The 13,063-nt window shown below is 35.7% G+C and overlaps 2 protein-coding genes across 2 annotated transcripts; one reads left to right on the forward strand and one right to left on the reverse strand.

Moving 5' to 3' along the window:
- Nucleotides 1-2,505: 2,505 nt before the first annotated feature.
- Nucleotides 2,506-9,857, forward strand: ldhba (lactate dehydrogenase Ba). Its single transcript, XM_056455724.1, has 8 exons — nucleotides 2,506-2,656; nucleotides 4,793-4,928; nucleotides 5,376-5,493; nucleotides 6,208-6,381; nucleotides 6,562-6,735; nucleotides 6,883-7,000; nucleotides 7,662-7,785; nucleotides 9,230-9,857. Exons 2-8 carry the CDS (start codon nucleotides 4,800-4,802, stop codon nucleotides 9,395-9,397), a joined length of 1,005 nt encoding a protein of 334 aa, XP_056311699.1. The 5' UTR covers nucleotides 2,506-2,656; nucleotides 4,793-4,799; the 3' UTR covers nucleotides 9,398-9,857.
- A 981-nt stretch (nucleotides 9,858-10,838) lies between these two features.
- Nucleotides 10,839-11,511, reverse strand: kiss2 (kisspeptin 2). The gene is made up of 2 exons (XM_056455068.1): nucleotides 11,372-11,511; nucleotides 10,839-11,288 (listed from the first exon to the last, which is right to left on the reverse strand). Exons 1-2 carry the CDS (start codon nucleotides 11,472-11,474, stop codon nucleotides 11,014-11,016), a joined length of 378 nt encoding a protein of 125 aa, XP_056311043.1. The 5' UTR covers nucleotides 11,475-11,511; the 3' UTR covers nucleotides 10,839-11,013.
- Nucleotides 11,512-13,063: the final 1,552 nt, after the last annotated feature.

The following is a 13,063-nucleotide window of genomic DNA, read 5'->3' on the forward strand; positions in this document are numbered from 1 at the left end:
AGCTTTATAAATCTTTACAACTTACTATTGTATCAGTGTTGCCTCATATCCAGAGCTTGCTGTGATTGGCCACTGATTTGATGGGTGAAAGGTTCGTGCTCTGTGATTGGTTGGAATATATGAGGTGAAATTATCAATGATGGTGTTTGGATGCTAAATATGTTTATCAGCCATGCCAATAGGTAAATATTGAGCTTTAAATTTCACAACTGACTGCTGATAACTAATTTAAGTCAAATGACCAGTTGTATTTTGGACTTTAGTGTTTGCTAAGTGCCATTTTTAGACACCAAAAAAACTAAATGTAGAAAGACTGGTTGTTTTATTTTTTAGATAAATAGCATGGCAGTTATGAATGGTTGAATATAGTTCTGTCGTTTACTCATCTATCTTTTTCCATTTTTCTCTTTCTTCTGTTGAAGCCAGAAGATTGATTTTAAGTGTAATGTAGTGTTAATGTGCGCCTTTTGTAAAGCTACTTTAGAAACAATAATTATTGTGAAAAGTGCTATACAGATAAACTTTAATCGAATGAAGTATTAAAGAAACCAGTAACCATTGACTTGCATAGTTTTTTTTTTCTGACTATGGATGTCAGTGGTTACTGTTTTGCAATATTCTATAACATATCCTTATATGTGTTATCTACCAGTCAGAAATTAGCCTGTTCGTTGATTGGTGTGATCAAAACAAGCTAAAAATAAATACTAAGAAAACAGAAGAGATGGTTTTGGCCCAAAGTGTATAGGTGATCATCGTCAAGTGGTTGTACAATATTACTCAGAGATGTATGTACTTGGGCATTTACATTGACAGTTCTCGTACATGGAAAACACACATAGAGTGTGTTTGCTCCTGTTTACACAGAGATTTTTTACGGAGGTTACGTCTATTTGGAGTTAACAAGAAGATTATGTTGTTTTACAAAGCTGTTCTTGAAAGCATCGTCAGGTATATCACACTGATTTGGCAACCTGTACAGTGTAAATCTAAGTTGATCCATCTCTTAATGACAGGATGGAAAATTGTTAGGCAGGATGAATGTTTTAATCAAGTTTTATATGAGAATTGTGTCCTTAATCTGGTGGAAAGGATTCTGATTGATCCAACTCATTTCTTGTTTCTACATTATGAACTGCTTCCCTCTCCGCATCTGAGTACACTCTCAGAAATAAAGGTACGAGAGCTGTCACTAGGGTGGTACCTTTTCAAAAGGTACATGTTTGTGTTCATATTGGTACCTCAATAGTATATATTAGTACCTAAACATTTTAAGAGAAACAATTTTGTACTTTTTAGGTATTAATATGTACCCTTGAGGAATTAATATGGATCTTTTAGGTACAAATTTGTACCTTAAAAAAAAAAAAAAAAAGGTACCACTACTTGAGGATGAGTAAATAGTAAATATTATTTCATTTTTTATTCTGTGGAAAGCAAAACATGAACTTTCTGTTTCTGTATGCTGGTTGGAAGAACACAATGGGGAATAATTAGAGAGTTTAAAATCTTATTTTAGTGGCTTCACAGCAAGACCTGGAGGGGCTCTGATTGTTATGTAATACAAACAGACTATTACACAACCTTTACAGTGTCCCTTAATCCCTGCTGACACAAACACAGCTCCTCTTCCTCACTCTTGCTCTTTTCTCTGCTTATTTTTTCCTCATTCCTCCAGTTATCATATTTCAGCTTCACTGCTTGATGTATGTAGACAAACAGTGATCCTCTATAATCTATAATAAGCAAATAATGAGTGTGTTTACAGTAATGCTGTTCAGATGTCATTGAATGATAAATGATCTTATTGGACAAGCCTGTGGGAGGAACAGAGGCCTCATTGGTCCACATTTTTAGGATTTAATGAAGTATTGTTTGTTCGGGAGAAGGCAGACTGTTGCTGAGGTGTCAGTGCATGAACAATTATTTCTATCTATCTATCTATCTATCTATCTATCTATCTATCTATCTATCTATCTATCTATCTATCTATCTATCTATCTATCTATCTATCTATCTATCTAATTAAATGAGAGCATGTCTACATTTTATATAGCAAAATGTGAGGAACATTTGCTTGTGTTTGTTTGTATATTTTCTTGGTTTTCATAATGTAATGCCTGGGTTAATATGTATTCCAGCTACAGGATGTGTTTACTAGGAACAAAACCTTTGAAGGTGGTTGCGTAACACATACACAAACCAGTTCCACTTCCAACAACTCCATTGGGCAAAAACAACAACCCACATAAAATATATAGCTTCAGCCTATAGATTGTTTATCTGTGCATAGTGTTGATTGAGATACAACAGCTTAGCATGTAATACATCATTAACAAAATATTGCGTTATTATTATTATACATTACAATAAGTAGCAAGGTCAATATATAGGAAGTCTTTTCATGATGACAATGAAATCCTTGACAACCCTGAAGGGAGAAGTGGGCAGGTCTGTCGTTCTCAAATTCTTCATATCAGTAAGGGCATCGCATGCAGTTGTAGCAGTGGATCATACGCACTTTGCGTAGCGGCGCACGCTCAAATTCTGCTCGTCCACGCGTCACGCGACCACGCGCTCACTCTCACCGGTGCTCGGCGGCTCTCACTGCCCTTCCTGCAGCTAAGGATTTTCATTTAACATTCCTGCAACAAATGTATGTATATGTTTGAATGGCTCTTTTGTTGCTTTGCATCTAAATAAATGTTCTCGATCTGCGTGTTTAACACGCACCGTCGTCACGCTGCGATGCAAAGCTTGCGTGGATGACATTGAAGAGAAGAGCGTAAATCTGCGGTTAAATGATGTTTGCAACACTTCCGTGCCAGACATCTTGAAGTTTAAAAACTACTATTGTATTTAAACTAAAGTATTTACCAGCCACAATATTCGATGAACGCCGTTTGTGTTTGGTGCACGCTTGATCATGGAGGAATCGAGTGTTAGCTGAACGTCAATTTGGCCTTGTTTAGGATGATCTGATGTGGATGGAGGCCAAACTACGAATGTATGATTAACTCGAGACGCTTAAAATAACACTTGATCGGTTATCATCATCATTACTTTAGGATGTATGTTTGTTTTTGGACGCAGTTGCTGCATCCCTATCGTCAAGGACGTCAAAAGGACGGTTGCGTCATAATAGGGTTTATGCATGCCGAAAGAAGTTAAATATTTCCCTATTTATAAAGCAAGCCTAACGCTAATTTATTGTGTGCACAGCACTAACAAGCTTTCTATTATTTAAAACCAGTATATCCACTGTTTTGGCGTTGAGCATTTTGTTTTGAATTTAAACATTTATTAAGGTGTTTTATAATGAAATGGTTTACGTTTATATTTAAGCCACAAATTTGCGTACCATTATTTGTGTAATTAAGTCTAATTCTGAATAAGATATATATTTATATGTCAGGTCAGTGTTTACATCTAACATTTCAAAGCTATTTTAATCTATTTAAACTTCCATCATTATATTTCGACTATCTAGCTACCTGTAGTGATTTTCAGAATATTAAATTATTTTTTTAATTAACACATAATAATAATAATAATTAGTTAGTGTTGTTGTTGTTCCATTTATTTCTTTAATTAATTTGGTCTTCTATTATTTACCGTTTTGCATTTAACCAAATAAGAATTTCTAATGATTGATTTCATGAAAGTGGTCCCTCTGTCTAGTCTTTAGTGCTGTTTAGGCTTCATGTAGTATTTTTCACACCAATATCAGATAATAAAACGATATGTTCTCCATTCACTAAGTTAATTATGCTACGTAGCAGATAAGGTTTACAGATAAAGCCACATTACAGTGTGCTATACTGCCAAGGGAGCAGACGTTTTATGAGGACAATATCTTAACATTTTCTAAAGTCATATCTGACGTCCAACATAATCCACACAGTCCATTGGGGATTAGTGTCACAACAGAGCATGTTGTGTGTGCGGCTCATAAGCCTTATCAGGGTTTGTCTAGTCAACTGAAATGAACTCAAATAAATAGAAATCTAACAATATTAAACATTATTTGTATCTGCCATCTAGAAGTGCATTTATAATTTAGTTTACTATTAAAGGGTGTTTTTTTTTTTTTTTGCCTTTTGTGTTACTCATTGACATGTCATTGACTGAAATGGATTCATATTGCCTAATTTGTGCAGTGTGTTGAAACACTCAATCAGTAAGTCTAGATTTAGCAAGCAGGGAGCAGAGTCATGTGACTCCTGAAGCTAATTTCATTATCAAACAGACCTCTGTTGGAACCCAGGATATTGATAGTTTTCCCAGTATGGAGTAATGGTTTACACAGTGCAGATGACCTTCTTACCTTGACCCAGCTTTGATGTTTGACCATAACCACCTCAACCCACTAAAAAAGATGGTTCACCTAAAATTCTGTCATAATTTGCTCCCCTCTACTTGTTTCAAACCAGTTTGAGGTTTTTTTCTGTTGAACAAACAAGAATAATGTGTTGGAAACTAGTTTGACAGCCACAGTATTTTGTTTTTTTATTGTTTTTTATTTTGTGGACGTCAGTTGCCTCTGGTTACTGATAATCTTCAACACACATCATCGTGTTCAACAAAAAAACCTTAAGTTTTCAACCACTTGAGGGTTAATAATTTTATTTGAACTATCACTTTAAAGTTTACAAGAGGAATATAAATGTACAAATGCTGTTAGTAAATCTAAGAGAAACATTAATTACTGTGTACAAATAAGAGCAGAGAGCGAACAGATTGCACATAATAATATTTCTCATTGTAAGTGTGCTCTGTCCTATTCTTCCAGCGGGATCATGGCCTCAGTAATGCAGAAGCTGATCACTCCTCTGGCCAGCGGCCCCGCTGAGCCCCCTAGGAACAAGGTTACTATTGTTGGCGTGGGGCAGGTGGGCATGGCCTGTGCTGTCAGCGTCCTGCTTAGGGTAAGAGACTTTGCGTTTTGATGGTATTTGTGCTTTAAAAAATATTGGGTGTGTGAAACTGATATAATTAACACTCTTTTTGTGGTAACAGTTTAAACACTACTTTGCTGTGGTTGTTTTGGTGCTGCAACATTAACATGTTTGGGCCCTGTTGTGTATCAATAAAATCGCCTGTATTTGGCAGCAAGTCCCTGTCTTGAATGATTCACTGAATCATTTATGTTAACGATTCATTCCAAAGTCATTAGAAATGAAATAAGTGACTGAGTTCATTGAGTTTTTCTAAAACAAATTAATTCAGGAACAAAACACTGCTTTGTGGCTCTGAGACACTACTGTTCTGCATTAGGTCTAAAATGCAACTCCACTCTTGAACTGGGCTTATACTCCATACTAAAACTGATCATTTGAAGTAATACAGATTTTATTTTTCTCTTTGTGTTGTAGGAGCTTGCAGATGAACTGGCTCTGGTTGATGTTGTGGAAGACCGACTGAAGGGAGAGATGCTGGATCTGCAGCATGGCAGCCTTTTCCTCAAGACACCCAAGATTGTGGCTGACAAGGGTAGGATGCACTTCCTTTGAATTGGATTGACCATTAAAAATTATGACTTTTTATAGATGATGACTTTATATATATATATATATATATATATATATATATATATATATATATATATATATATATATATATATATATATATATATATATATATATATATATATATATATATATATATATATATATATATATATTATATTATTAGTGACACAGGTTTTAAAGTTTTTCTTTAATATGCAATAAAATTAGAAGCAACTTTCAAGCCAAGCAATTTTGTAAACCATTTGGTATGGTTTACACAAAAATATATATTTTTAAATAAGATTTTTTTTTTCCATTAGGCTCCTATTATTGTTCTGAGCCTTTCTGGTGTGGGTTTTTTTTTTCCCATGACCATCACAAGCACCCTGTAAATTCAGTTGCTTGCACAGGCTTATTTTAAGACCCAAGCGTTTTATCAGGTTCCACTAGCAGCAATGGGTAATGGTAACCATTAACTTGCATTTTCTGAATTACCAAGGACCACAGTTTAGGCAAAAAATATTTACAGAATTCACAAGTAAACATAGCAGCAGGGGCTCATTTTAGCATAAACGAGTCCTTTTAAGTCTATTTTGAAATTTGTATGTTGAAATATTTTGCCTTCACAGATAACTCCTAGTCATGTGGATTTTGAGTGGCTGTGTTTTGATATTTCTTTATTTTTTGGGTTGATAGACTACTCTGTGACCGCTAACTCTCGTATTGTGGTGGTGACTGCTGGAGTGCGTCAGCAGGAGGGCGAGAGCAGACTGAACCTGGTGCAGAGGAACGTCAACATTTTCAAACACATCATCCCTCAGATTGTCAAATACAGTCCTGACTGCATTCTCGTCGTGGTGTCCAATCCAGGTGACCATAGCACTAAAACCTTAGTCAACAAATTAGTTTATGCTGATAACTGATTCATAAAATGACCTGGCAAAATTCTGTAGTTTAATTACATTGTTTATTATTATTATTAATAATCTATATAATAACTCTTTACATTTAAATGAAGTAAATTTCTAATCTTTTATATTTTTTGTGCAGTGGATGTTCTGACCTATGTGACCTGGAAGTTGAGTGGCCTGCCAAAGCACCGTGTCATTGGCAGCGGGACCAACCTGGACTCCGCCCGCTTCCGCTACATCATGGCAGAGAAGCTGGGCATCCACGCCAGCAGCTTTAATGGATACATCCTGGGTGAACACGGAGACACCAGTGGTGAGTCAGAAGAGGAACATTAACCAGAGAGTGACTAAATGGCTGCTAGAAAGAAAAATAACGTGGACACACTGTTAATATGACTCAATTTGAGTTAGTCATATTTGTGTTTTTGTTCTTTAATGTTGATGTATTTTTGTTTAATAGTTCCTGTATGGAGCGGGGCAAATGTGGCTGGAGTCAGCCTGCAGAAACTCAATCCTGACATTGGCACCGATAAAGATGCTGAAAACTGGAAGGAAGCTCACAAGATGGTTGTGGACAGGTAAGAATCTGTAGTGTGCTCTAATCCTGCTGATGGGCAGTTGAGATTATACATTAATAAATAGTTTAATCAAAACCAGTGCTGTTGAGCAGGTGAATTGTTTATAGTTTTTCCCCATTATTCTGTTTTATTTTGTTTTATTTATTTATTTATTTATTTATTTATTTATATATATATATATATATATATATATATATATATATATATATATATATATATAGTTAAAAAGACATTAGCCCTCATGTGGAATTAATTCCTAATGTTGTTTGTACTCATATTTTTCATCTAGAGAAAGTATTTTCTCATTTCCTTTGGTTGTAAAAAAAAAAAACAAAAAAAAACTGGTCTATTACCTTCCTTAAATTTATTTTTCGATTTGCTACAGAACAAACCACTGTTGTCCAAAGACTTGCTTGGCTAAGCCTTGAAATTAAGCTGAATGCTGAGTAGGAGTAGTAAAATATAATGCACTCTTCAAGGGAAAGACGAAAAAAAAAAAGTCTTGTTATACAACATTTTCTACTCCAAATGGTTTAATCTGTCAAACTCCAAAATAATATGAAGTAATTCTCTAAACAGTTTTGAAGTTGCAAAACTATAGTTTAGTGTACACACAACATGACTTGCTGTAAATAATGATAAAATTACATACTTCTCTTAGTGCCTATGAGGTGATCAAGCTGAAGGGATACACCAACTGGGCCATCGGCCTCAGTGTGGCCGACCTGACAGAGACTCTGGTGAAGAACCTGAACAGAGTCCACCCTGTGTCCACCATGGTGAAGGTGAGCTGAATTTAACACTTTCATATTGCCGCACCTCACTGAATCAATGACCTCCTCTTATTTCTGACCACCAAGTTGCTCCAAAATGTCAGTATTGCTTATCAGATAATGTTATCAGATAATTTTTTTATCTGGAGAAACATTTAAAGGAGTTGTTTTCAAATGTGAATCCATCAAAAGTAAATTGACAAACCCCCAAATTTGCTCAGTACCTCCTTTTGAACACCTTGTTCCTATGTTAATGACTAATGGCAAAGAGAATGGGATCTACACACTAGAAACAAACTCTATGAAATTAGCCCTAATGTTGGTTAAAGAAAACTGTAGAATTTGTCACTCCAGGATAAGTATTTAATTCTTCGAGAAGATCCCAATGCTATATTTGTTTTGACTCTAAATATCAATAGTTCAATAAGATTGTGTCGGCTTTAATTCTGAGCAATTTTATTTTATTTTTTTCATTTATATATTGTTTGTTTTTTGTTAATTTCTTTTTAGTTTTTTTAATTGGCACCAATAAAACAAATGGTGTTGGCGTTTTTAAACAAAATGAATTGTAAAACGTTAATATAATCTATGTACTTTTTTATAATAATGTATACTTTTCAAGAGTTCACACTTTGCTGATTATTGATTTATAAACCTTGTTTGGCATGCTGTCCCAGGAGAGAGCCCTGAGCTCATAAAATCCTTGAGCCCAGGGCTTCCTCCCGTTTACAAGGCGAGAGGGGAGTTTGAGCTTAGGTAGATCTTGAGAATTCCCCTGCTGTAGTAGAGCCAATGAACAGAAAGTGATTGCTCTTAAGAGAACTATTTACTAGGAGCATGCTATTGTGCCGATTTGGATTTAGTCAATTAACTTTCAGTTAGTTGCATGTTTTTGAACTGTGGAAGGAAACTGGGGGAAAACCACGTGAGCATGAGGAGAATGTGTAAACTCCGCACCGAAATGTCGGCTGGTTTGGTAAGGACTATAACCAGTGACGCTTTTGCTGTGAGGCAACTGTGTTAACCACTGGGCCACCGTGCCACCCATCTAGGAAAGGAGTAGGGGTGGAAGGGGGGATTCTTCAAAACGAAGATGGCTGTAATATGGAACTTAGGGTATTTATAGTGGCTTAGCAATCGTCTGATTGGTGACTCATCATAAATTGTATAATGCGGTGCAATCTTAAGCATGTGATCCTCTCGAAATTAGTTTCTAAAACTTATCTCAGCATGAAAATAGCCATAGAAGCTGGCATTGTGTCTAACAAGCAAATGTAAATTTATTAACAGTTTTAATTCTTATTTGATGTATTTATTGTTGTTGATTTTTGTCTTGTTGCAAACCTTTTTATTATAGAGAAGTGTTTGTTTGTACACTTATGTTTTTGTGAGGAAAAATCCAGCGATTACTCCACTTTCTCCATTACTGACCTCCTCGTGTCTGTTTGATCTACAGGGCATGTATGGCATCAACGAGGAGGTTTACCTGAGTCTGCCCTGTGTGCTGAACAGCAGCGGTGTGGGCAGCGTCATCAACATGACCCTGACCGATGGAGAAATCGGCCAGCTGAAGAGCAGCGCAGACACTCTGTGGGGCATCCAAAAAGACCTGAAAGACCTGTAGATCAGTCACGGGCAACCACTTTTTTTTCCTTTCCATAACTCCATTCACACTCCTTTAATAACTTTGCACACACTCTGAAATCAGCTCCGTGTCTGTCCTTTCTTCTCACTTGCTTTTGGATACGCTTGCTTTTGAAGTGTTGTATTTTCCAGTGGTGTTTTAAAGTAGGCATTGTAATCCAAAATGTGGAATGTTTCTTCTTGTGAAGCGAATGATCAAAGGGATCGTCTTTGCACTTGTGTGGGCAATGAAGAAAGAAGCAACACCTCTCGTATGTCTGGACATAATTTAGCGAGATCATTAGGGGACGTTCTTGTGTCTTTGTGTTTAAGTCAAGAGGAGAAGGGGCTGAAGTGAGGTCCACACAAATGTATTCGTTCTACTGAATCGTGCTGTAAGTGTTGGTCATGTTGATGAGGGTGTGTGTAAGATTAAATTAATAAACTAATGAACCAGTACAGATCTGTCTGAATGTTTTTGATTTTTCGGGTAGTGACAAATGTAGAACCATGCGGTAAAAGCATTGTTAAATTAAGCTTAACCATAAAATTAATCATTTTTAACAATAGTTGGACTAGTTACAGTTGACAATTGCATTAGGAGTTGCATTTACTATCTGTGACCAGAAAATGTATTACACCCAGTTAAAATAAACCTACAATGTTAGTCTTTATTGTTAAATGCACAGATTGCTAAAATTATACAGTAGTTATTTTAAAATGTGACTAATGTACTTTATTTTTTGTTTTGGGTGCAGTAACTTAACATTGCAAACAAAATGCTAATTGTTCTGTTAAAATAAAAATGACAATTGCTTTAACCGGTGAAAGCATATTCCCGAAAACTTAAGTTCTGTTAATCAAATGTTTAAAACCACTTGACAAGAATACACATTGCTATAAAAAAAAAATGAGTGTGAATAATGGAAAAATGTCACGAAACACATTTTGAAGACCATTTGAAATGAAATCCAGATGTTGCGTTGGATTCATGGTATTCTATAAATGTGTGGTTTGCAGATTATACAAAGATTTTAATTATTGCAGCTTGTGTTGTATAAGCTAACATCGTTTTGGGGTGGGGGCATTTGTAAGTTTTTGGTTTTGAGTATAATGTCAATTGTTTCTAAACATATGAGATATTACTTCCCTTTTTCAAACAAAATATTGCCTTGTACATAACACGTTTTCATTGGTTTATTAGTTTGTTCCACTAGATGTTGATTTCTTAAGTTCTTGCATTAAAACATTGGCATTGTGTTGTCAAAAAAAGAAAAGAAAATCTAATATAAACATCAGAAAACATGGTTCCTTTTTTATTAATGACAATATAGTTATCGTTTTATTCTGTGAATGACATTTCTTCCAATTTTGAAAATATAAACTTTGTCATTTTGTGGTTTTTTTTCCTGGTAAGCAAACCCACAACCTATCAACAATAAGTTAATAAAGCCATCAAACAATATAAAACGTTTATTGCACAAATACAATAACTCAATAAAACAAAATGCGCCTTCAAATTCCATAAAAGCATAATAACAGGCAAAGTGTGCCTGAATCATAATTACCCCAAGTTTTCAGTCAAGAAAATCACATCCTTCTGACGAAAAGTGAACTTCACGACGTTTCTAATTGTTTTCTCAGGTAAAGCATCATTGGCAGCAGGTGCTTGTGTTTGAGTCTGTCAGAGTCGCTGGTTGTCGCTTCGTTTCGCTTCCCGAAGCGCAGCCCAAACGGGTTGTAGTTGAATTTACTGCGTGCTAGTCGATGTTTGCAGGATATTTGACTCGTTTCGTCTTTTTCCTGGATGAAAAAGCAAAGACTTGCGTCGTCTGAAGCGCTGGGCTCCTCAAACTGCCTTCGCTCCAATGACAGAAAACGCGCTTTGGGGTCTATAAAGTAAGACATACCTCTAATTAACGAGTTTAAATGTAATTATTCAGCAATTATTTTAATCACAAAAGCATCACCTTACCTGGTATAGGCTCTGGTGTGTCCATGTCAGTGAATATTGCTCTCATAGCTGTAGACTGACTGACCATTGCAGACATGAAGAGAATCAGTGCCTTGGTATTCATATTGCTGAATTGTGGAGCTTATATGAAGCACAACTGAGCTCTCTTCTGGGAATAAAACCCATTCTCTGCTGTCCTCCTTCAATATAAAGCAGGCTTGGTGACATCCTCTGACCTTATTTTACATGGACGACAGTCTGTGGCGAATAGGACCTCCCTGTATGCCTCATTCAGAGCATTTAACTGGTAAAATGTTACATTTTGTTCTTGGAAATCCTGTGGTAAATTGTACACTGCAATTATTCAAATAGGTTTTGCTGCAGAACCCACCAAAAGCACATTATGTGCGTTTTTTTATACAAATCACACATTAATTTTAGCTTTCTCTCATTCTGTTACAGAGAAAAACACATGATATGAAAGTAAAATAAGGGGCTTGCTGCTGGACAACATGAATTAAGTGAGCCGTAATGGTGTACAATCATGGTCATTTTTTCAGTGGATGTTTGTAGGGAAATATAGTAAACCTTCAGTGTCATCTTGCCTTCAGCATGGTAATAAGATCATGACTGGACATCATAATAAGTAAAATATTCCTGGCGCATGAGACAGCACTGCACCATCATCATGGTGCGAGTATAAATTATGCAAAAGGGAAATGTTTTTGGATGTTGACAGTGGAGCATTGATAAAAGCCTTTTATACTCTCAGCCTTCAACCTTCTAAATGTACATTTATCAAAATTATCCAAAAGAATAAATTGATAATGAGTTTTAAGTGATAAGGACTTATGTATTAATGTTTATAGATTAAACGCTATAAATTATTTCTATTTGTTCTTTGAAATGTCCAGTGGTGGAAAGTGTACTGAAGTACTCAAGTAAAAGTACCATTACTTGCCTAAAAATGTAGTGCAAGCAGAGTAAAAGTATCTGTTGTAAACATGACTCAGAGTAAGAGTAAAAAGTAGACATTTCAAAAGTACTCAAGAGTAGTTAGTAGTGAGTATTATGCTGTAAAAAGCTAATGCATTTACATGTAATTTGTAAATGTGTGTAAACGTAACATTCTGTAGTGCATTTAGTGATTGCCCAGAAGGCACACAACGTCATAAGACGTTATTATTAGGTTAGATTTAGGTTGTGACGTCAGGTGACCAAAATTCAAGTCTAGTCAGCGTCTAAGGACAACGTTATTTAAAGACGTAAAATGACGTTGATTTTAGGTTGTGTTAGAAAATGACCAAAATCCAACGTTGAGCCAACATCTTAAACCAACATAATATTGATGTCAAATACTGACATTTATTCGTCAGATATGGCAACCAAAATCCAACGTCTGATAGACGTCATAGTGGTAACATCCACACAACGTCAAGATGTAACATCATTAGATGTGACGTTGATTTTAGGTTGGACGTTTGACATTGACGTAGGCCAGATTTTGGGTTCTGACGTTAACCTGATTTTCATTTCCAAACAAAATGCAAGGTCACCACGATGTTGGGGTACAACATCAATCTGATATCATGTTGATGTCCTGTGCCTGCTGGGTGTTTAAGGTCTTTTCGGTCATCATACAGTAAACATCCGTCATCTTCTCTTCAGTGACATGCATCTAAACAGTCTCTGGGTCAATGTGTGTAAAGATTT

This window comes from Danio aesculapii, chromosome 4 (assembly GCF_903798145.1).
Source record: "Danio aesculapii chromosome 4, fDanAes4.1, whole genome shotgun sequence".
NCBI classification, from domain to species: Eukaryota; Metazoa; Chordata; class Actinopteri; order Cypriniformes; family Danionidae; genus Danio; species Danio aesculapii.

Coding starts and splice junctions, on each gene's coding strand:
- ldhba (XM_056455724.1), top strand. CDS start 4,800: ATGGCCTCAGTAATGCAGAAGCTGATCACTCCTCTGGCCAGCGGCCCC. Junction 6,736..6,882: donor TGAACACGGAGACACCAGTG/GTGAGTCAGAAG, acceptor TTTGTTTAATAG/TTCCTGTATGGAGCGGGGCA. Junction 7,786..9,229: donor CTGTGTCCACCATGGTGAAG/GTGAGCTGAATT, acceptor TTTGATCTACAG/GGCATGTATGGCATCAACGA.
- kiss2 (XM_056455068.1), bottom strand. CDS start 11,474: ATGAATACCAAGGCACTGATTCTCTTCATGTCTGCAATGGTCAGTCAG. Junction 11,289..11,371: donor CACACCAGAGCCTATACCAG/GTAAGGTGATGC, acceptor CTTACTTTATAG/ACCCCAAAGCGCGTTTTCTG.